Consider the following 25,958-nt stretch of genomic DNA (forward strand, 5'->3'; position numbering starts at 1 on the left):
CTTATTTACTGTACAGGTTTATGAATACGAATAGCAGAACTGAATAAACCTACATCAGCCTTTCTCCTGATTATTGTTCAAGCAGGCTATGCACAACAATAACAAGAACTGTCTCAAGTATGTGTGTCAGTAATATATGTATATGTTTCATATTCTTGATAGCTTCATACATGAAAACCTTCTAGTGTAGTAGTATATTCAAAGAAAAACTTAATATTTTTTTTTTAAAGTCAAAATACTGGGTCTATAGTTCCCAATTAATTTGAATTTAAACTGAACTAGTACTACTAGAGTGGTGCTAAAATGCTATGATTAAATGATTTTGTAGTTGTTGGCTTTTCAAGATAGAGGCTTTGCACGGAAGTTCTCTCTCCACAACTAAAGAATCTTGCATGCAATTGTGAAAAACATACTTATCTACAGCCTAAAACCCTGACTGATGTCATGAACAAAGCTATAAGCCATTCAATGCATCAAAAAAAATAGTAATACTGCAGCTAGCATTACAAATAATTGATCAACAGAAATGGGAAACAAATATCTTGACAAGACTGCAGAGGAATCTGTGTTCAATTTTCTTGATGACACTGGAGATATATCCTTCTGCTACTGGATTCTGGGGATGGAAGACTACAGTGAATGTGGAAACTGAAATTCTTTTATAAATATCTTCCTAAAAATAAAACCCTTGAGAGATAGACAATATTCCCCTTCGTGATCTTCACAAGATGGACTTAGGGTTGTTTCTTACTAGCATACTTCATCATGACATGTATAAGGAAATAACAGACATAAATAATACTTCTACAGAGAATGTGTTCAATACTGCCGTTCTTGTAAATTTCCAAGCAGTAAATAACTACTAATGAACTCTACACATATATGAAAGTGTCAAGACTTTTCTGTCAAATGAATTAACAAAGGGTTTTCATTGATATAAGAGAGATATAATAACTTAACATTATTAACTACAGAGGAGGAGGGAAGCCGGGGGAAGCCATGATCCAGAAGATTCTATGTTAGTCATTAAGAATTTCAGTTCTATGAAATATCAATCTCAGTTCTAACAGTGTTGCTGACACATGCATTAAACAGCCATCAGCATCACCTGGTGTCAGTCTTCCAGATCCAAGTCACACAAACAAAAGATGTGTGACACCAACAGAGGACTTGAGCTTCAATTTTCTTAGTCTTGCAAAGACTGAAATTAAAACGTTCAAATGTTCTTTTAGGAATTAGATGCAAAGTGTAGAAGTCTTTGGAACACTACCTTGTGGGTGCTTAAATTATACACAGGTTCAACAGAGAATGGAAAAATCCACAGAACATACATCTGCAAAGGGTACTTAAAACAGGAAACATCCACTGCTTATGAGGTTCTTGTTGAACCTGCAAATAGTTGAAGGGAGTAACAGTATTCTGAGAAAGTGTCACTGCATGTTTTTGCAATTACGAATTTCCCAAGGCATTCATGTCTGTTCATTGCCAAACATGATACAGAGTAGCTAAAACTTTACTGCTACCTAACCAATCTTAAATTTCCTTTTCGATTTACTAAACTTATGAGAATGTATTAATTTGGGTCATTCATTTGGCAGTTTTCATACACTTTCCAGAATCCAGCTTTTTATCATACCCAAACCTGGCAATTGTCCCCTATCTTATTAATCTGAACAAGTCCAAACTCTTAGTCAACAGTACTCTGAGTACTTCTTAGAAGATAATGAGACTCTCACTCTCTAACAATTAGAAATGAATCAAATAGCAAAAAAAAAAAAAATAATAATCTCAACTTCCAATTAATACATCCGCAATTAGAACAACACTGAAACTGGAAATAGCAAATGAACATTCATAAACAGAAATTATGTTACTAAAGCCATAATTAGGTGTAACATAAAGCAGTTTTATTTATTTTTTTATTTTCAAATAAACTTCTTGATAGTTATAATTGGAAGACATGATGTGATTAATTCACAACTGTTGCCCTCTCAGATTTTCCTCTGAAAAACTATCTAGGTTACAATTTCTACAGAAGTATAGAAATTTATGCTTCTCCTAAGAGCAAAGCATATTTCTAAAAATTTTCCAATCTCTCAAGAAAAAAAAAAACCACCAATCCAGATGTAACTGAAACTGATTTCAGAATGACAGACCTTATAAACCTGGGTGAAATATTTACAAGTGGCTCAGATTTATGTACTAGATCCTGCTGAAAGACAGTTTTCAAGGCTTCATTCAAAATTCTGGAACACCTGACATCACATCACTTCAGACTGAAGCATAGTGACTATTCAAGAATGAGGGAGATCTAGACTCATTTTTCTCCTTTCACTAAACGGCATCAAAATTTCATTTTCTGCAACAATAACATCAAGTGTGATATACTCTCATATTAGTTTCTTTTACATGTTCAGCTACAGTTGGTTATGAAATATGTAGTTAATGACTATCCTAGTTGTTGGATATTCATAAAGGGTATAGATTGTGTTCACAATCACATAAAACAAAATAGACGCATGTTGTTTATGTTGTAAAACAACAAAATGAAAGATTTACTACAGCAAACTGCAGCATTACGATTTGATAGCTAGGAAAGATAGGAAAAAAAGATGTAGCTGAGCTTGTGCACAGAGAATAAGAAACAAAAATAGTCTTTCTTCCCTACCTCCTTTCTGAAATGAAAGAAAACAAATTAAAGCAGAAATAAAGAAATGCGGACAGCTTCTCCCCCCCCCCCTGCAAATCTGAGGACAAAAGTTTTTCAAAAAAAAACAAAAACCAAAACCAATTCCTTCTAATAAGTTCTAATCACTTCTCATAGGCCTCAGAAATACAGCTGGTAAGCAGAAAGCTTTTTAACAAATATAAACATTCTGGAAGGAAAAATAAGGGAGCAATCTCCAGAAAGAGACCCTTCCTCACTGTTAGTCAGCCCTTAAATGGGATCTAGGAGAGGTGGAGCCAGGCTCCACCCCTTCCAGTCACACCAGTGAATTGCCTTCACCTGTGATCCCACAGCTGACTCAGTGCTTGCCTCAATGATCAATCAGTGGTTAAAGCTGTGATTCAACAGTTCCCATACAGACTCCTCAAGACCTTCACATTATTTTCCTGCTGACTTAGCAATCAAAATATTGACATAGTGACATAGGAGAGAATATGTTTGGAGAGCATATTCAACCTAACAAGGGATAAGTGGATTTAGTCCAGAGAAATCATTTTAGAGAGAAAAGACTGAAGGATAACACTGTACAGGTATTACTAAAAAGCTAGGTAACACTGTCATTAGAAAAATATAACCTTCTCCAGCAAGATTATTTTTAAGTTCAGGTGGCATGGAATTCAAGTTCTTACTTTATCTAAATTTTCATGCAAGCACCAGTATAAAAATTTAATTTGTTCCAAAAAGAAATAGTGTTTTCAGATGGAACTACAGGAGCCAGATTCACCTACAGTTTGCCAAGCACTGCCTGACTTGATCTTTCTGCTATCAGTTTCATGGTCATTGGATGTAGCTCACTCTGAAAGTAATGCCTCCAATTTATGTAGAAAACACAATAGATACAAAGAGCACTATTTAGTAGACCAAACTGTAAGTTACAGAAAACTATTTTTCAACATAATCACCACCATTAGCTGTGCTTTTTCACCAGTGATGAACAAAAGCCTACATGTAGCACTCATAAAAATCTGTTCCAGCAGAGGGGACCCACTGTAACAGTCACAGATGCACAAATGCAGCACCCACTGCCTCACTGTGCTCACAATGACTATTTGGTCTGCATCAGTGTTCAGCAAGTGCCAGTGTAAGTGCAATTTTCTCCATACAGAAGAATTCCAACGACATATGCACTTTGTTTCATATGCACTTCCATGTCAGATGCCATTTTATCAGACTGCTTCTCTGCTGCCATCTGTTGCATGACAATAAAAAGTAATGAAATGTTGGTGGGACGGTTCAACCTCAACTAACATAGCACCAAGATCTGCCTCTGATGTCTGGTGGGGCAACATAATAAAAACAGGAGGCATTACTTTCAGAGCCCTTTTACACTGATTGTTGAACACATTCTTTGTAATACTAAGATATAATTACAATGAGCTTTGTGATGTTATTTTGAAACTGACAAAAATAAGTTTAGAATATTAATTAACACTACATTTCTCTTTTGTTATGGAACAGACTGTATCTTTGCCTTGGATAACTGTGCAAAGAGGATGAAATTAGAAACAGCAAATAAGAAGGGGAACATAAGGAACCTTAACAGGCTACATCTGCTGGACAGATTTAAGGGGACATAAAAGAAATGAGATAGTTTGAGACAGTACCAAGAACAACCCCTACCAGCTCTACTACTTAATAATTGTATTCTATTGAACTTGGTTATAAAACAGGGAGAAAAGGGATAATCTTCACAGATAAAAAGCTCAAGTTAACCTCGTTAACTTGAGGAATGCCTCAGCAAATTTTGGTGTATTGTAAGTAACAACATGATGAAGAAAATGAAAAAAAAAATACAAAGAAAACAGGGTTTGAATTTGACCTTCACAGGCATTTCATCTGGAAGAGAGTTCTTGTTGAATTATAGGTTAGAACAGGCTGGCAATTACCTTTTTATTTATTTATCTACCTGGAAGTGCCAGTGTCCATTTGCAGAAGAGGGGAATGTTTTATTTACCAGCATTTGTTGACTACATTTATTTCTATATGAGCCACTATTTTCCCCTTTCTCACCATGTGAGTTTTTGGTAATCAGTAAGGCACCATTAACAAAGACACACAAAATTACCCTCTAGTAATGAAAGGTACTTTCTTTTTTCTTTGTATTCTCCTCATTTTGAATTTCATTTTTAGAAATTCTAGAACTATTTCTAATTGAATAAACAATACTTGAAGAATTTAGTAAATCAAACTATGATGTCTATGTAAATTATATTATTATAAATTAGATATCTGAATAAGAAACCAGCATTGACATGTATGTAGCCCACTTCAAATAGCACATTGGATAATGTCAAATAAGGGAACATTCCTCCAGTAGAATAAATGTTGACTGCACCTAGGAACCCAGTAGAGCCAGGAATTTTGAAGCAGACCTCTGAGTCAAGTTTCTAATACTTCAATCTTTTTGCAACATACCTAAACAACTACAGCAATATGCTGAATATTGTGACTCTCTTGAAAAAGATAGAGCTACAAGCTTATCTTTAAGTGTAGGACTGCTCTTGTTTCAGAAATACCTGGTCACCCCTTTTCTCCCCTTACAGTTAGAACGTGACACTGAAACAAATTAATTTAATCAGAAATTAAAAAAAAAAAAAAAAAGATCTGAAGACATTTTTAAAAGAAACCTAAGGTGTGACTGAAATGCTACTTTTTCCTTGTAGAACAACCAAATAGTAGTCCATACATCAAACTCATACATCGTAACTTTCATACATTGCATACTGGAAAATTAGAAGGAGAAACCCTGCTTTCTTAGATGAAAGACATCACCTCAATCCTAGCTAGAAAGCAGGAAAAGTAAAAAGAATAAAAACTACATTAGGGTCCAAAAATCAACACAGAGTTTGTAACTAGGAAATAAATTCAGACTGGACCTTTAGATACCACAGTAAAATGAGAGAACAACTGTATGCTCTTTAAGAGATGAATGATGTTAAGAATTTAATGAAAATGTAGAGATTCTCATGGAAATTTTCTGTCCATGAAAATATGGATTACAGTGAGATTACCTACAGACATTGTAGGTTACATTTTTGCTGCATGTATGAATTTCATAGACTATTGTCTGATCACAAACGGAACAAGAATATATGCAGAACTATCCTTTCAATTTCACAACACAATTATATGTCCGTGAAGATGTAAGGAAGTTAATATGGGTTAGAGAATGATCCATTATTCTGACTGATTAAGCAGAAATGAAAAGCAGAGCAACAATTTCTGCTGCAAGTGCTGATTGAGCCAAGCTGAAGTTATGAAGATGTCCGCAATTTTGCCCTCTTTGATCTTTAAGGGTGAGTTTCAAAAGAACTTCGGGGATACTCTGTTATAAGGCACAGAGCTATGAAATCACAGAGGCATATCCCTGTAAGCCCTGACTGCCCTCTTCTGGACTGAACAATCTTGCACATGTAGTGGTCCATTTATGGTCAAAGTTGCATAAGAATCGTCTAACTAACAAAATATTCACCTGATTACTAAGCTTTTAATCTTTCATTTGTGCTGTCATACAAAATTCTTTCTAAATGTGCATACATATTATTATCATCTCACTTTGACAGAAGTAAATACAGTAATGACTTCCTCTTGCAATGGAGTGGACTCTTAATACTTGCTGTTTAGTGGTAATAGCTGATATCTGGATTTACTGGCCTTCAACTTGAGGTAAAAAGCAAAGCTAATAAAATCATGGTCATTCACTCTGAATTCTATAATACTTCTATGAAGTCATCTTGCTGCAAATAGAGCTGTAAAAATATTTATATACATCACAACAAAACTGCATTGAAAGCTTGTCCTGTGTATAGAATTGTAGAATAATAAAATTTCTTGAGTTGGGAGGATCCTTAAAGATTATCCAGTACCAACCCCCTGCCATGGACAAGGTTGCCAACCACTAGATTAGGCTGCCCAGAGCCCCATCCAGTCTAGCCTTGAATACCTCCACGGATGGGGCATCAACAGCTTCCCTGGGCAAACTGCTCCACTGGATGGTGACATCCTCCTAAAATCTAACGTGAATTTCCACTCTTCTAGTTTAAATCCATCCCTCCCTGTCCTATCTTTATTTGCCTATATATAAAAATTTGCTCTCCCTCCTATTCATGAGCTCCATTTAAGTACTGGAAGACTGCAATGAGGTCTCCCCAGAGCCTTCTCTTCTCCAGGCCGCACAAGCCCAGTTCTCTCAGCCTTTTTTCACAAGACAGGTTCTCCAGTCCTCTGATCATCTTTGTGTCCTCCTGTAGACCTGCATGTTGTTCCTGTGTTGACAACTCAAGGCTTATAAGCAGTATTCCAGACAGGGCTAAACTAAATAATTCCTGTCTACTTGTTGCAGGTTATTTCCTTAGTTAAAGTTCAAAGCAAATAACAGAATCTATATCCTCACAACTTAGCTACACGCAACCTGATAGTAAGGTAACTTCTGAAATCCATGCAGGCAACAGCAACGGTTTTGTTTACACTGCTGTTAACAAGATCATCTGACCTATGCTAAAGCACATACAGTTATATGTGGACTGTTTTCCAGCTAACTAATAAAAAAATATTGCAATATGAAGTTAGTAGGGTAATATAGTGCTTCATAAGAGCTCAGTGGTTTTCTACTTGCAAGAGACAGATTATATGAATACTTGGAGTCCTGTTTCAAAACTGAGGATTTGAAAGAGAATTAGCATGGAAGAATCAGCATAGTAGGGAATTAGCAAACACCAAGTAAAACTACTATCCCCAAATTAAAAATGAAATTTTCTGTAATTTGCAAAAATTTACAAGATTCTTCTTTGGTAGCATAAGTAGAGGCAAAATTATGAAGATTTTACAAATAGACAGAATCTTTTTCTTCCTGCACTCATCTGAATGATACTGAATCATTCCAGGCTTCCTAAAGGAGCCTTGGAATCGAGAAGTAAAATACTAATGGCTTATTTAGATGGCAACACGTAATTTAGAAATCTTGTAACAAACATTTTGATTGTTTCAAGGAAGGCAATGGAAAGCTACTTGCTGCAGCTACTATGAAAATGGCTTCCATCAGTATGTTTTTCTTTCTAGTCAACAAGAAGTCCCTCAACCTTAATAAACATAATATTTCTTTTTTCTTTTAAAAAATCATGACAGGCACAAACATCTATGTATACAATGTAAAGAGAAACACTCAACTGCACAGAAATCCTCAATTGCTTGCAACTAAACTTTTTTTCAGGACACAGTTCCTTCATAAATCTGGCAATTCAAAGAATTATAATCAAGAAATGTGAAGAAATGTAATTACCAGTGTAGATATGGAAAAGAAATGAGGAACTTTTCACTGAAACCATGGCTACTTAAAAAAAGCAGTAGCAAAGCACTGCATCTGCCTCTGCTTGCTGACTATTATTATTCAAAGTTCAGCTTTTATCAGTCCAGGTGAGAGTAACATCTCAGCAACTTTTCCAGGAGAGACAATATTGATCTGTTCTTTTTGGATTGTGTTATTCTCTTTACACATGCACATCCTTTGCCTCTTGCAGAATTACAGCATTATTTATCATTTAAGGAGTCGAAAAGACCTTAACGATCAGCAAAATAAAATTTTAGTCTTTTCATTCCAACTAAGATTGTGTCAGATCTGTGATACATATTAAGAGATTCTAGGTTATAAACAGTCTATGGATGGGGAACTGGGGGTAAAATTTTACTATAATTATTTCATTGATTTATGGTAAATTATATTATTTACTTATAGTAAATTGTACTCGAGAAAAACTTATAAAAGATATCCAGAATTACAGAACCAGTCATATTCCTTTTTTTTCCTTAACACTCGAGAGAGAAACACAAGAGGAAAATCAGCTTCTACTCAACCCATAAATCGAATCATCCACAAATTAGAAACTTGCAGTTCTAATAAGCATGAGATAATTCTGGTATCAGAGCAAATGAAAAACAGTGATTAGAACTTACTAAGTGCAATCCATTGTAAATATAACCAAATGAGACAAAATGAAAACAAATCCAGATATTACAAAGAACTTAAATGGAACCGTGCAATAGGAAAAATCTGGAAAAGTTCCTTATCTGACTGCAGTGAATTTTCGTTCTGTTTTCTTAATTTTGTTTTTAAACATCAGGACACATGAAGAAAATTTCAAGTAGAAAAAACATAGCCCCAAAAAAGATAGAACCAAACAAGCCAAGATACCATTTAAATTAATTATTTCCATTTAGGCTTGAAAAGTCTTGCTATTGCTATTAAAATAGCTGCACTCTTTTACTTTCAAAGATAATGTCTCAACCAGTTTGAGAAAAGAACTACAAAAACTTTCTAACTTTTAAATCTTTCATCATCATCACAGATTGGATTTCTCATTCTTAGCTTATTTCAAAATGAATCTTTCATAATAAAGTATTATTTTTCTTGACATTTTTTTGATGTCAATTCTTATTGACATTTAATTTTTTATGATCATTTAAAAGCAACAAGTTTTCCACTTTTGAAATTTTCAACACTATCAACCAGAAATGTATAGGATTCACCTCATTTGAAGACCATTTGTCATAAGCCTACTGGTAAATTTGTACTGCATCTCTGTATTTACACTCATTTTTTCTTTTACTAATCTACTTTTATTCATATCTTAAATACAGCATCCCTTTAAAAGAAGTAACTTTATCTGCAGGTCATGTAAACTAGCTGTCAAAGACATTTGTTTCAATACACAAACATTCCCAAACACTGTAGTTTTCTGCTACAGGTTTAACCTATTAAAGCAACTTGCATATGAAACTTGAAGGGACAGAAGTAGCTAAATGAATGCTTTATTCATGCTTGCTCCTGAAATTTTGTTCCATGGTGAGGAAACAATTTTAAGGCTTTTTAAAATGTTTTCATTATGCAAATCTCACTGTATATCAAACCCTCATAGTTCCAATCACATTATGATTCTATGCAATTCATACCATTGGAGTAAAGATATTTAAGTTTTGCAGTAATTAATCCCATTACTACTGCAGAAACAGTGCCAGGCTACTTAGAAATCTTTGTTTCTCTGTCTTAATTGATGGCTACATCATGATTTCTATTTCATTTTTCCAATTTAAATTCCTATTAGAATATGCTGACCTGAATCCATGTAATTTCTAAACAGACATTAGATAATTCTTTGCATTCCTGTAAGATAAACTTAGGTTTATTCAAAATCCAATGCATAGCAATAAAAATATTTTTATATTATCAGTCATGTTAGATGAAACCCCTTTGCTGAGCAACATAAAAACTTAAGGAATAATTCTGTTTATTTATAATTAATGTATTTTGCTACTAAAGACAAAGAATTCCAGCTTAAACACACAGATCTATCATTTTATAAACCTCTGATGATACACAAAGTAAACTTTCTATACCTGGAAGTTCTCTCTCTTCACCATTGTCTTCTAGAGATCCAAAGGAATAGTTAGCTGGACTGATTGCAGGAGTAGAAATAAAACTTGGAGAAGCAATGGATGAGTTGATTTCAAAATAGTCATGGCTGTGATTTGTTCGGTGAAATTCCAGAGAAGATACTATTGATGTGCGCTGCTTGGGCTATAAAAAAAAAAAAAAAAGAAGTTTGGAGTAAAAAAATACAGACTTTATGCATTATTTTTATTAATTTAATGTTAATTTAATTTAATACATTTACATAGGATTTCTCTCTTTTTATAATTTTTATTTGGCCCAAAGGCTATACTTGTAACACTAAGTTCATATGAAAGGCCGTAGTGATCTAGAGATAATTACTTTCAAAAATTTGGATTAATCTTTTATAGCATATTTTAATTCTAATCAATTAAATTCAAAATAAAATAAAGTTTTACAACCTTGCATACAATAACTGCAATCATTGTTTGCTAAGAAAGGGAGTTCTTCACCAACTGCGTTACTGGATGTATCTTGCAAAACAACAAGTCTACTTACAATTGTATAAAGACATTTCCAAAATAATACCTGGCACTCATCACTCAAAAGCAACCCTCTACTATTTATTCACTTTATGAAGGGTTGCCTGACGTATTCAAAGACTGAAATGTCTGAAAGATTAGCAGAAAAATACTAGCTAAAAAAAGGGCAATCAAACTTTCTTAATGAAATTTCATGAAATACATCTTTACTAGTTAATATCAAGCATATACTTCTGAAGCAAACCTCTGAACTGGCTTTACTTCATGTTCCAGAACAGTTTTTGAGCACAACAAACTCAGGCTGGAACTACACCATAAGGTACACCCAAGAATTTAGTGAAAGGTGCTCCATTTTCCAATGGCCTTTTAGCAAAAAGACCAAGCTAATGCTAGTCCAAAGTAAAACCCATGAAATATATTCAGTTGGAATATCAGGTCAGGAATAAATTATTCACTCCACAGATCTGCTCCCATTGCACTGCACTACTTATTAATATAGATATAACCTTAGTGCTCTAAGTTACAGACTATAAGCCACAGACCACTGATGATTTGCTAAATAGTCTGTTGCTAATCTGCAGCACTGTTCTGGCTTCAGATACAAAATATTCTAACCTCATTATGCTCCCTTCTGTTTTAGGTTCAATGACCTGAAACATTAAATGCCTTCTCCAAAATAGTCCTGCATCCCAAGCTACAGTTATCTATACATATTTTACCCTGTACAACAGTGAAAAATATCTTGGGAATTGCTGCCCAAGGTACCTAAAACTGGAAACAAATAAACAGAGGAAAAAGGTAAAGGGACCTTTAACTCTTCTCATTTTAACATGCTAGGTTTAATAGGTCAGAATATTCGTAAAGGTCAAGAATTTGCTACTTATTAATGTCAAGACTAAATTACTGTCTTAGGAGCAGTCTTCCTTGGACAATGAAGCTGATCACCATTCCTGTCTTAGAACTACCCATTATAATATAGTCTATTACAGTGGAGCAATTTTCAGTTTTGCTTATGGTCTACTTCATTTTTAGGTTATGAGACCTGCAATGCTTATGCTACAAATACAGAACTAGACTATTTTCACTAAAAATTTATATATATATTAAAATATCAGACAAGAAAAAAACAGATTTGTATAATATTGTTTGCTTAAGGTGTGCTGGGCATAAAGCATATTAACTATGCCCTCTTAAAAGTGATAAAAAATTGCAAAGGGTAAATTTGGGCATTCATTTGGAACGCATCCATTGTCTACTGAAGGGATTTACATTCTTTAATAATTAAAAATAGCTTTTTCTTTAAAAAAAAAAAAAAAAAAAGACTCCAAGGGCTAGTAATTTCATGAGAGAGTTCAGTGGACAGGGATTGATTCCAATACCAAACAGTGTGGTTAAAAGTCATTGTTTGGGACCTATGCCAAAATAATTCTCAGATCAGTCCAAAAATATTCATATGTATTAATTAAACCTTAAATGCACATTTGATTGACAACAAATACATCACTGCCCTAATTAATTCTAAAAGATAAAAAGGTCTGTGATCACTTAGAAAACTTTTGCTTGCCTTTTCCTGAGCAACAGCATGTGTGGTTTTGCAGGAATTCAGCTTCTGATTTGAAAAGGTGTCCCCTCCATTAATGTGATGTGCAAGAACCTGGTAATTCCTTAACAATGACAGTTGCTATACAGAGTGGTGGTCCAGCTCAGTTTTCCCAAGCAGCTGCACAAACAACTGCTCAGATCTTTTTCTATTCAGGTTTCCAAACACTGCCTTTTTCTCAGCAGCAAAATGGCAGCATCTGATGCATTCTAGAGCCTTCTGCTAACTTATGGCTGATCAGGTGTTTCATTACACTTTACTGTAGTATTACATGATATTGTAACATCTTTCAAATCTCTGACAAAAACACCTGTGTAAGTCTCCAGGGGAAAAAACAAACAAACAACTGTTCTGAAGCTTGTTTTACAGCTCATTTTAGTATGCAAGTGCTCATAACTTCTAAACAATATATCCATCATTAAATAGTCATGATTTTCTCTGGAAACATGGGTTCGTGATATAAAATAAGTCTACAGCAGGTTTCAAAGATAATTATGGAAACTAGAAATATGTTTTCTATTTCTTTAAGTTAACATGCAACCATCTGCTGACCTGGGTGATACAAAATTCTTCCTACATTATTTTGGGCTGTATAGTTTCTATTTTTGTCAGTATTGTCCTAATACAGTCATAGAAACCACTAGATAAGTTTAAAAAGCATATCAAGTCACCCTGACAAAGACATTATCAGTACAAAAGCAAAAATATATCAATAAAAATACTGGAAGACACTGCAACAAAAGAATTTAACTTTGAAATCAGGTCCAATAAGAATATTTTCATAAGTCGGTAGTGAATGTAATCGATGGAAGAGGCCACTTTGAACACTGCTGAATCACAGCCTGAACCTCTGATTGACCACCTGAGGCAAGCAATGAGTCAGCTCTAGGAGCACAGCTGAAGGCAGTTCTCTTTGCTACCGGAAGGGGTGGAGCCTGGCTCCACCTCTCCTAGACCCCATTTAAGAGCTGACTGCGAGTAGGGAAGGATTTCTTTTGCAGATTGCTCCCTTAGAGTCTTCTCAGTGAGCTCAGGACAAGGGTAAGCTTTCCATCCATTCTTCTTTAGTGTGATAACCTGTTTAGTGTAGCTTTCTTGTATATTTCTTAATTGTAACATCTGTATATTCATTGATTATACAATTGCAAAACATAAAGGACATCAAAATATACATGCTGATTTACCTTTCTACTAAATGTACAAGTAGGAAGCTACATGCAAATTCTGTTACCACGACTTGCAAGAACCACTGTGAAGATGTATAAGAACATTCAAATATTTCACAAAACATTTAGGAAAAAAACATTTCTTGAACTTGGAAGTACTCTTCAATACAAGCTTGCAATTCCACCTTCTCTTATCTGGAATTTGCCTACAGAGTTCCATCACAGTCTTCACAGGATTATTTCTCATCATACTCCTCTGCATTATAGGAGAACTAGTAGATCTGTTTTGCAGATGCTGAAACAGGGTACAGAACTCTATCAATGACAGATGTGCGACTCATTAAATCACTGTGAACCAAAAAGCCTGAGGAAATTCTGCACTGTTCCTGCTAAATTTCATCTGTCCTACATAACATAAAAATTGGTTTCAACTAGTTTATACCAGGCAGAGAATGTATGATAGAATAAAGAACTGAATTCACATTCTCAAATTCTAGCTAGCATGGAAAATATAGACATACCAAATAAAGTAAGAGGCTATAACCCTTTCCACTAGGCTCATCTCATATACATAGCACTATGTTAGTATGGCTATGTAGCCACATGAATCTCTACCTTTGGTATCTGCCCAGATGGCCCCATTCACCTCATTCTTTAATCAACTCAGTACCATCTCAAATCTTACTTTCTCCACCTTCCTTCTTTAATTCAGATCTATTCACTTTCCACAAACTCATTTCCTTCTTATATCTAATCTCAACCTCTTCTCCTTTATTTTAAAATTCTCCCTTTGCCCTATCAGGCAGTGTAAAAAGTCACTCTCCCTCTTGATTATAAGCTCCTTTTAAGTACTGTCAATCTTTTCATCCACCAGAAGTCCTTTTCCACAGAGTTGCTCACAATGAATTTTTTTCCTAGCCTGTGCATGTACCTGGCATTGCTCTGACCAAAGGGCAACACCTTGCACTTGGGCTTGCTGAATCCTCTTAGGTTCACACGGGCCCATTTTTCAAGCTTGTCCAGGCCCCTTTGGATGACATCCCTTCCTTATGTTGTATCAACTGCACCACTCAGCTTGGTGTCATCAGTAAACTTGCTGAAAGTGCACTCAGTCGCACAGTCCAGGTCACTGATAAAGATGTTGAGGAGCACCAGTCCCAGGATGGACTCCTGCTGCGGGAAACCACTTGTTATGAGTTTATGTAACCTAGAAGTGAAAGACTCCACTGAACTAGACTCCAGAATCAATTATTCTGTCAAGTCTCAAAATACTGTGTTAAGTAAGCTGAAGATGCGCTGCCTTTTAAACAAGATAATCTAGTCTTCTATTAATTTCATAAGATTTCATATTAAATTCCAACTACAATTAAAATGAAATATAGGCAGTTTCAACACTCATCTTTACATTCTTGCTTTTATTTCTCAAAATCTTAATTTAGTCTATCAGCAGAATGCAGAAATTACGTAGTAACTGGCAACAAACGCATCCCAAGCAGCCACAACAGGGAGCTTATAAAGCCATGAGAATAAATAATAAAAGTGATTTCACTGCTGTTGTGCTTTTTTTATTCCTATTATTGTAAATTCTCTACCAATAGCATAAGGCAGTTTGAAACTAAGATAATTTTTAATGGCATTATGAGAGCGCTAGAAAATTGTTAGGCTGATTTTCAGTTTGAGGAATAATACTACTTCCATCCAGATAAGCAGTAATTGCATACTTCACAATGGTCTCATGGTCAGCGCACCTTGATTATCTCATTGTCAGTAACACATTCAAGGATGGCACAAGCATGCAGCTTTTTTCTCTAGCCTGTGGTTAGAAAGTCATTTGATATGATTTGATAACATATAAGTACAGTGCTTTCTATTCCTTTGTTTCTGATCTCTCCTGGGTGTGCTATGCTAGCTCCTCCTTTAGACACCTTTTACTGCAGTGTATTAGTGAAGGCACTTCCACCTTCCACCTCCAGTCTTACCTCAGATGACAAATGAGACTAGGAATGAATAAGGGGAAGAATAGTTTTTTTTCCCAGTTCTCATTTACCTTGTTTTCTACATTGAATTTAATTGTAAACATGTTGCAGCCATACATTGTGAGATGTATCGGTTTTAACAATAAAAACCATAACACCTTTGCAGCGGTTTCCTTCTTTGACAGATGTGACAAAACTTTGAAAATACTCTGTTTATTCCTATCCTGGAAGAACATTTCTTGAAATAAGCTCCAAATTGTGAAAAATAAATATGATAAATAATAGGAATATCTTACTCCTCAGCTATAAAAACTTTCCAGCTTTCAAAGATAAGAAAATGCTATTTTCACTTAAGCAGTTGGAAAAACGGATGCTGTATTCTTAAAAAACAAACAAACAAAAAAAAACAAACCCTCAGTTTTCAACTGTTAGCAATATTCCATTTTGACCTACAGACTATGAAAATTGCTTATGTCACTACATTTGCATATTACAGATTTCACAGGGTCAGGGTGATGACTGCTTTTTAGGTTGCATGCTACAGAAAGCATGCATGTGTGAAAATGCGGTCTATTTCCTGATGATAAAAGATTATTCAGTAACTAAGGTGCTCAAAACTACCCAGTACTGTACTGAAACAACAGAAAATGCTATGAATCTGGTTGGAACCTATCACAGAACTACAAATAAGGCTTTGAGGTTTTGAATGCATTACTTTCTCCAAACATTATATTTACTAGAGAAGGGCAATTGGCAGAAATTAGTTCACACCTGTCTATGAAAATAAACTTTCAGAGCAGTGTCTTCAAAGAAAGAAGAAAAACTGCCTATTGGGAGTGGACCTTCACCCACTGAAATTTCAAACTAGGCCCAAGAGAGAGAATTATACAGGACCATAGCTGTACGGAGATTATGTTAAGAATTTAACAGGATAGATTACTCGAATTCGAGAGTTCTGAGACCTCTGACACTACTTAATTCACTAGTGTCAAAGTACATATCTATCATCCAGTATTCAAATGATCTTTATAATCAGTGTTTCATCAACTCGGAACATTACAAATTCAGATATGAAAGATGTCCATTATTCTGTATCATTTCTATTTACACTGAAATAGGAAACTGAACCAAAGAATTCTTCCAGGTATAGAGCCAGCTTCAACCTAGAAAATGGATGCATGTTGAAGTGATATTTTAAAAGAATAATATTCCTTACAATAGAGTATTCTTCACAGAATCATCAAGGTTGAAAAAGACCTACAAGATCATCCAATCCAACCATTCTTGTGCCTTAATTTAGTCTTGTGCTTTTGTACGTTGTTGAACAATGATTTAATGTACTCACATACACTGCTTGCTATTTTCATTAGTACTGCTTATTGGGTAGTTATGTTTATGTTTTCATATTAGCTCAGCTCTAATTAAAATAATCTAAATAGAATTGTGTTTTATAGTCACATGTCAAAGGAGGTATTTTGCAATGCATCTTTTTAATAGGATTTTGATTAAAGTTTTACTAAGTATTCACACATTATCCATTATGCTCTAAGGAAATTTTTTGAAAATATCCTTCTATGGAGCTATGCATCTTCTAATCACTAATTCTATAGTAAAATAGAGAAAAAGGAAAATTCATCCTGTGAGGTAATTCCAACCATGTATTTTATTTTTTTTTTTAAATTGGTACTCAGTATCACGAGATAAAATAATTTTATGACGTCTGTCCTATCTTTAGTCATGAACACATGAATTACTAACCACATCTTAATGGACTGATAGTAGATCTCTTCCTTCTTTGTTTTCTTTTAGTTTTTAAGACTACTTGGGAGCATTATTTATCTATTTGTTTCTTTGTTCACTCATTTCAACACCACTAGAATGAGAAGATATCAAATTGTTTGCAGTAGATTTGCATAGATATTTCAAAAGTCTATAAACAAAAGTAAACAATTTTTTAAAATATCTACATATCTAGAATTAAACTTATTGACTGATATCAACTACCTTAAAGTGCTTTCAGACCTAATGGATCTACAAAGCCTTGAAAACTCTACATAATGCAGGAAGAAGATCCAGACCTGCGACCTGTGGAACACAGAATACATTCTGATTTTAGTGGGTTTGGGAATACTCAGTACTTTTCAAAAAATAGTCTGAATTTCATGATATGTATGCAGGAATGGTTTTAGTTTGGAGGTATGGAGTTATAACCTACAGAATCATAACTCTCAGACAACTAATGTAAAGATTGTACATCAAACCACCAGAAAAAAGGAAAAAAAAAAAAAAAAAAGAATTTATTTCAATCACTGCAAATCTTAGCAAGAATGGGATGATGAAATTATTTGTTCCTTTGTCTTTCCACCAGAAGCCCTCTTTACATTTCTGAAACTACACCTTCAGGAACTTTTCTCACTCACATGAAATGGGGAAAATGGTAATTTAGAATAGATAAAATACAGTCCACATTTAGACATAAAGAGCTGTACATACAGTTAGTCATTTGAAGAATATCTGAGAAATTCAGGAGTATATGCAGGTGCTGGATCAAATTTAAAAAAAGAATTTAAAAGGTGAGAAGTTAGAATTAAGTGGCCACTGACTCAGAGATGAACAGCACTGGCAAAACAGGCAGTCTCTTAGGGGAAAAAAAAAAAAAAAAAGCTGTGTTTTGTCTGTGAATTTCTGGAAGAGGAGAGAGGAGAGGCAACTGTGTTCAACGCATAAACATATGAACATATTCAGAATACATCATGTGCTTTTAGACGCTACCACCATATGATCTGGCACATCCTCTTTTGTGCCTGGCCAAAGAAAGCAGGGGAAAAACATGGCCCATACCACTGTCTCCAAGCCCATTTATCTTTTTCTGCTCTGTCACCCATTTGCCCTCACTTTACTGCTGGGAGGCAGGAATTTTTGGTCCTTCCTGCAGCTGCTTACGCATACCACAGATAGTAGTTAACATGCTGTTCTTTCTCATAGGGGGTAATATTACATGTACAACCCTCTGTGAAAAAAAAAAAAAAAAGTGAGTCTATAAATGAAAATAACAATAAAAGTTGAAGGACAAACCTCCAGTGGCAGTTTCATACAAGCTACCAAAGCCTGCCCAGTGCAAAGCTAGCTGTTGCTAGTATCCCAGTCTGCCTTTCATTGGCCAACTCACTATCACTTTCCTGTGCTGAGTGCATGAGAAAAATGAGTAAGGAGAAAGGACTGACAGCTGTTTTGTAAATGTATATTGGCCTTGTTTTCCATTTATTTAAAATCTGTTTATTTTGCTAGAAATGTGTAAAGATTCTGGCATACAACAGATAACTAGTGATTTTGTATGTATTATATATCATGGTTCATTAGTCTTACATGAGTGGTGAGAGGTCAATCAAGAGTAGAAACCCATTACATTAACCTACAAAGAGCCTTCCAGGTAAAATAATGCAAAAGGCATTTAATAAAGGAATGAAATATTGTAGGTAAATTAACATTAATGGTTTGCAAACATCAAATTGCAAATATCTACCACTTCTTTGTCTAAATTTTTGAGTTGATATCTTTAGGGCTGAGATTAGATAAACTGAAAAAAAGAAAAGAAGAAAAGACAATACTCAGAACACTGAAGAAATGACCAGAAAACACACAAAGAAAGATGAAACATCAAGGGATTTGAATGCTGTAGTGCATTCAACTTCTATTCATATAAGGATACGGATTTACAGCTTACATTAAGCACCAGCCTATATGTGTCCTGTTGTTTTCTGCACAGGCAATAGGCCCACAAAATAGGGAGATTAGTGACCGTGGTAAAGTTCTGAGCATAGACACTGTACAGCTAGCTTTTGTTTTGCAGAGTGATGAGAATACTGGGAGTCAGTAAATAGCATTATTTAAATTTGGACATAGCTCCCCAGAATCTGCTGAGTCCATTCAGAGTTAACTAACAGGAGAACATCACCATTCAGTGTTCTGGGTCCATCTGTTGGCAATATCATGATGGAAACAGCATTTTAATTGCTATTTTCAATAAGCTATCACACAACAGCTTGCTCCAACACTATTCTGATACCTTTCTGTTTGTTTGCCACCTACTATAAAAAACAGCTTAGAGGAAAGGAGGGATTTTAGTACTGTACTGATGTAGGGTGGGAGGGACAGAGAGACTATGGGAACAAACAAAACTAGAAATAACTATAAAAAGAGAAAAGAAGATGAAGCTGTTATTTTAGACCCCCTGCAATCTAGATTTAAACCAGGATGTGGAACCCAAACTACTTCAGTGTCACAGAGGAACAGTCTGCACCAGCCAGTGGTTAGAATTACTGTGCGCTGACATTGTCAGCCACAGGAAGCTAGCTAATGACTCCTCAGAGAGGAATGGCAAGTATGCACAGCAATTACCTTTTATTTTCTGAACTGTGTGCTCCAGTGACCACTGAAAGAAGTTCCACCTCCACCACTGTAACATATGCACTTGTGCAATACCAAAGCAATCAACTCTACATAATTCTTATTTTTTAAAAAAAAACACATATCTATCAGCTTGCTTCTCACATAAGTTGCAGCAACATACTGATCAGGCAAAGCCTGGATCCACTAGTATCAAAGTGGCCCAGCAGCAGAGATCAGATCAGCAATGAATATGCATCTGAACACAGAAATGGGTAGGAGAGAAGTCATTTTTTTTAAAGATTCACACCAATAACGTTTTACAACTTGGTGGCTAGTTGTCAGAGCTCAATTTGGCAGATCTTTTTAATTAGTGTAACTAATTAGGTTATCCTGAGATCTCTTCTGACTGACTTACGCTGTTACACAATCTTGTGATTCTAAAATAAACTCTTCCATGCAGGTTACTGCCATATTACTGTATCCAGTTCTAAGTTCTACTGATTTCAAAAGACAGCTCGTAGATGAGGCCCACGATATCCCAGAGAAATATTAAACCTTCCAAATTAAGACATATGGACAGCTTCTCTTCTACCTTAACACAAAACAAAATGCTATTACAGTGCAATAGGGAGAATTTTGTTACGCTATGATCTCACGAGGGACCAAAGACTATAAAAAATGTCACACTCTTCTGCTCCAAATGCCCCCCTGATCTGCTTTTCTTAAAATGCTGTACTCCTTAAAGAGCTACAAAGTGGCACCCCAATATCAATGTGCTAAAGTATGCTGTTTACCAATACATTAAAATGTTTATAGTTATGACACATGAAAGTTGAGAAATAATGCAATATAAGAAGGTAGGTAAAGTCAAGAATGTATAAAATATATGAGATCATGGAAATAGAGAAGAAAACCTGAAAAAGTAATGTGCTATGAATGCTGAAAAAGTAGAACATAACCTTGGAAGAAAACCAATAGTACATAAAAATAAAGAATGTTACATAAAGATTTAATTGACTAATGCTAGAATAATTTACTAATATACATGTATACTGTTGAGCTCATTCATAAAATATCTCTATTCTACTGTTATCAAAACAGTTTCCTAAGTACAGAAATATTTTGTATTCTGCTTATCTATCTTTGATCTGTAAATATGTGTTTAGTGACAACATCCTCCTAGAATACGTGCATCATATCCTGCTTTTATAATGAAAAATACAACTAACAGGATGCTTATGCAGATCACCTACCTGAGGACGTATAACTTTTACTATGTTTTTAAGAGCAGTGTCTGGTGATGGAGGAGAGCAGTCTGGTGTTGGACCTGTAGAGCTGTTTCTATGGCTACCAGATCCTGGTGCAGTAATTGCTACCTGAGGTGCATTATCTGTGAATAAAAATAGAATGTATTTGAACTTACCAATACTTTATACATTTTAAAATTAAAAAAAAATACTTTTAAAACAAAGTGTTACTCAAAATACTATTTCAACTTCCAAAGACTACTGAACTATAAATGTGTTTGGTAAGGAATGTACTGTAAATCTCTGTTTATTTTTTCAGTACATACATTTATTCCATGTTAAGTCAGAATACAGCATACAAAAGCCTCCACAAATATATTACATTCATTACTCTGAATTACTAATTGTGAATCCAGGTGCTATCAAGTATCCTTGAAAACAGACTTTTTGATGCAATTCATATCTCATCCTGGCAATTCCTAACATGTAAGTCAAAGTTCAACAAATTATAGAAACACATACTTGACTTAGAGCATGCCAAAAGCTATCAGTCACAACTTTCCTAAACACCACGAGGAACATAACTGATTAGAGAGGATTAGTTATACAGAAATGTGCACAGCTTCTCAGATGAAATCCACATCCTTCCTAGAGCTGCATACTACAGTCTGACTTCATAGCAGGATCTCATCCAGATAACCTACACCTGGCTTGGAAATATCTACATACATGCAGGTACACGAGGAGCAGATGTTCAGAAATACTTTGTGATGCTGTTATCACTTTACAGCACAGTGAAGGGCCATTAAAGGGACTGAGAATGTCATTCTTACATACAGTTAGAACAATGTAAAGTTAGTGAAAAACATTTCAGAGCATAGACATAACTTCCCAGCTGTGATGGTAACCAAGCACCAGAATGATTTCGCAGGAGGCCAAAAGCTTCACATTATTTCATGCTTTTAGAACTGTATTATTGAAGTTATGGTTTAGTTCGTATTCTGGAATTTTTCTTCTGAGAGTGCATGGTCATGGTGGTCTTTATGACCTTGTGAGTTTACCGAGTACCTTCCTTTCTGGGTCACAAAGACACATCACCTCAATATGCTATAACACCTGCCGTTCTACATTACAATGATTACATTCAAATCTCATATCTATGAGCCTATGGGGTTCACATTTGAAAGCCTATTTATTTGCAGTTCAGATGAATTGTCAACCCATCCTTTCACTCTGTGGGCAAATCCACTACAAAAACAGACAAACAAAAGTAGCTCCAGTGCCATGAACTAGAGAATTTTTTATAAGGATTTGATGAGAAGACACCCCAAGAAAGGCTTTCTCATAGTGAGAATGAATGTTAAACAGAAGTTCTAGGAGACACCAAACAACAGATTGTGGTACCGCCAAGACACACAGTGATACAGGTATCATCCAAGAAGCTAAGAAATAACATCTAGAAGGATAAATGTTCTACGTAAGTCTGGCTAACTGTACTTACTGTAGTTAGTTATTTACTTACCGTTGTGAGAAACAAACAGAAAGATTGACTCAAATAAACCATAGATTGATTCTGAACATATGAAGAATAAAACCTCCTGGTATTTTAGCTGTCCATGGGTTTCAGTCACTGCTCTTCCACAGTAAAGTCCATGTGGCTCTGCTTAAGCACAACTGCCCTTTAGCTATTAAGTACCTGAAAGCCTTTACAGTGAAGTCAGGCAGTCTTGCAGCTGGGGGAAGTGTTTTAAGGATGTTTCTTTCAAAGGCCAGATAGTTATAAAACAGATTGATGTTGATGGTAGCGAATAGGGTTTTTTTGCACACTTTTTCAATCTGTTTTAAGCCCTTGACAATAGTCACTTCAGCTTTTGTTTACTCGCTCTTTAAATATGCAGCAGAGGTAACAGAGGTCTTGTATGAACAAGATTTTGAATTTTTCCACAGGGAGCTGAAGCTTCTTCTTGATCCTGTTCAATAACAGGTCACTAAAGGCTGGTCCTACCACAGTTCTACCTCAGAAGCATGGAACTGACTGGAAGTGAAATTCCTGGAATGAAGATTTATTGGAAGATATTCATGCGGGGAGACAGGGCTGTTAAATGTCTCTCTAGATAAAGCTGAGAAAGTTCTTCAGCTACAGTGTATGCATAAATATACATAATATTCCACACTCACAAGAAAGAGTAGATACAGTCTTTCCTTCCTAGGGAAATAAAGTGGTAGTATAAAAAAGGATCAGGCTTTTAGAATCTTAAAAAAGAAAAAGGAAAAAAAGAAAAAAAAAAAAAAAAGGCTTAACAAAAAAGCACAAACAATTTTTTTCTTTAAAATAAACATCCCAGAAAAAAAATCCAACTGCTCAATATTTCAGGCCTTCAATTCTCCCTTAAGGGAATAAAGTAGTTGACATGTAATGGTTTCTTGTAAACAATTTCTTTATTGTGGACAGCTGTTTATTTTCACAGTAGGATCGTCCCATTAGGCAACCGATAATGATTTACTACCTAGGCCTGTTTCATCAGGCAGAAGATATCACCATCAAATTAGCTACTGCAATCAATTTAGGAGGCTTTTCCTGTTACATATACAATACTCATTTCATTAACAATAAGTTGAAATATATTCTCTTTTGTAATTAAATGATATAATAATTATGTTTTCTTTTTTTTTTTTTCTTTTTTTGCTGGTGAGAAAACCAAATTTTTTTTTTTTTATTTTTTTTTTTCCTTTAGGTGACCATAACTGTATCACTGTGCATCCTTTCATCACATAAAGAATTTACTCACCAAGTTTACTGAAGAAAGATTAACTACGTTACTAAGTTTCTGACAGGTGCTACAGACTGGGCCAAAATGCTGACAGAGCTGTCATTCTCTTCTAGTGTCAGCCTCAAGTTACAATAAGTGAAGAGATGTTACTGTACAAATCAGATAACAACAGGTTCCAGGGATCATCTGGCAGTTAAATTACTGAAGTGCAGTATGTTCTAATAATATTCCTTCCTGCCACTATCATACATGACAAAGTGATGCAGGAATAATGTTACTGGAGCCAATTCTGATTTAAAAAAAAAAATGGATACTAAAGGCAAAGGAAAAAAAAATAGGGAAAGGAAAATACACCATTTTATTTTTCCCATATTCAAAAGAACCAAAATAATTTGTCAGCCAAGGCTTTAAAGGACAGAAAATATTACTATGCCATCATCAAATTTACCAAAATCTCATGGATATACCAAAAAGATGGTTACTCTTAGACTTCTCATAGGATTAGACAGGTTTCCAGATCTGAAATCTTAATAATTCTTAAGATTTAGTGCACTACTTCTCCCAGTTTCTGAAGTATATGCAGAACAGGTAGCTAGTATATACAGCAGTGGTCACATTCATGCTTCATAGAAAAGAGATACAGTGTCTCTATCTTTTCTCACTCATCTTTTCCTTACACAATAAAAAGATGACAACTGATGACATAATTGCTTGGAAGTTGAACATTACATTGTTCCTGCCACTATTTAAAAGAATATTCTTACATTCAAGGTACACTAATATTTCAATTGGAGATACGCCCTATGATTGTATACAGGCGAATTGATTTCATTTACACAAAAATATGAATATTGAACAAATTCCACCAAATCTGGAAATTCAGATCACGGTTTTACTGGTCTATTTATCTTATTCCATATTTCATCAATTGTTATTTTATATATTCTTTGGAAAAAAAGCCAAAAAAGAAAATTCAGGGCATTGAAAAAGAAAAAGGTTATGTAATTCGGTTTTTGAAATTTAAAAATATAAAAGTTTTTAAGTCATTTGCTATGGGATGTTTATTTCTTACAGCATCTGTTTATGAGGGTTACAAGGAAGAAAGGAAGCAGCAAGCGAAGCACCTCACAAGATCTCTTTTTCACCACACTGTCATATATAATAAAATTGTGAAAAAAGACGCTTTTTGTTCTACATGTACAAGGGCTGATTGAAAGATAATATCTGCTATTTAATTATGTTGACCCATGATGTCAGCACAGATGTTCATGGTACAGCAGATGAACCTTCCCACCAATATCCCATTACACTTCTTTTCTGAGTGACAGATGGCAGCAGAGGGGCAATCTGACAAAATGGCAACTGATAAGGAAGTACATATGAAGCAAAGGTGTGTTATTGAATTCCTCCATGAGGAAAAAAATTGCACCCACTGACATTCATTGGTACTTGCTGAATGTTTCTGGAGATCAAACAGTGAATGTGAGCACAGTGGGGAAGTGGGTAGTTTGATTCAGCCATGGAGACAGTGACGTGAAAGATAAGCCATGTTCTGGATGCCCATGCACATCTGTCCCACCATGAAATGAAGAGTATCTCAATCAGTTCATTTTACTGAATCTGTGGATTATGACAATGGAATTGTGTACAGAGCTGAATATTGGCTTCAAAGCATTGGAAATGGTGGTGGCAGTGTTGGAATATGACTAAGTTTGTGTCAGGTGGGTCCCACAAATGCTCACAAGAACAGAAAGAGCATCATATGAAAGTTTGTCAGGACCAACAGAGCCAATACGAGGCTGAAGGTGACAGTTTCTGGACTGCATCATTATGAGTGACAAGACATGGTGTCATCATTACGAGCCAGAGTCAAAATGGCAGTCTGTGAGTGGCAACACATGAATTCCTCATTGAAGAAAAAGTTCAAGACATCCCTCAGTGGGTAAAGTGATGTGCACTGTCTTTTGAGATAGGGAAGGGGTGATCTTTCAGGATTTAATAGAGCTCAGACAAACCATCAATTCTGATCATTGCATCATAACACTAACTAAACTGAAGGTGCAAACTTCCAGTGTCAAGTGAAAGAAGAAGACAACCTTTGTCTTGCAACATGCCAGGCACCATACCACTCTGAAGGCAATGGAGCACATTGCCA

The 25,958-nt window shown here is 35.1% G+C and overlaps 1 protein-coding gene across 5 annotated transcripts in view; it reads right to left on the minus strand.

Annotated features, from left to right (window-relative positions):
- Positions 1–25,958, minus strand: part of ANKS1B (ankyrin repeat and sterile alpha motif domain containing 1B) — a 407,202-nt gene that overhangs the window by 247,012 nt on the left and 134,232 nt on the right. For all 5 annotated transcript variants that reach the window (XM_085223686.1, XM_085223680.1, XM_085223692.1 and 2 more), the window contains exons 11-12: positions 21,039–21,175; positions 10,118–10,298 (exon numbers count right to left, since the gene is read on the minus strand). In XM_085223686.1, coding sequence (XP_085079812.1) covers positions 10,118–10,298; positions 21,039–21,175 — 318 coding nt within the window. The remainder of the gene's footprint in view (positions 1–10,117; positions 10,299–21,038; positions 21,176–25,958) is intronic.

The sequence above is a fragment of the Meleagris gallopavo genome, chromosome 1, assembly GCF_905368555.1.
Source record: "Meleagris gallopavo chromosome 1, MGAL_WU_HG_1.1, whole genome shotgun sequence".
Lineage (NCBI taxonomy): Eukaryota > Metazoa > Chordata > Aves > Galliformes > Phasianidae > Meleagris > Meleagris gallopavo.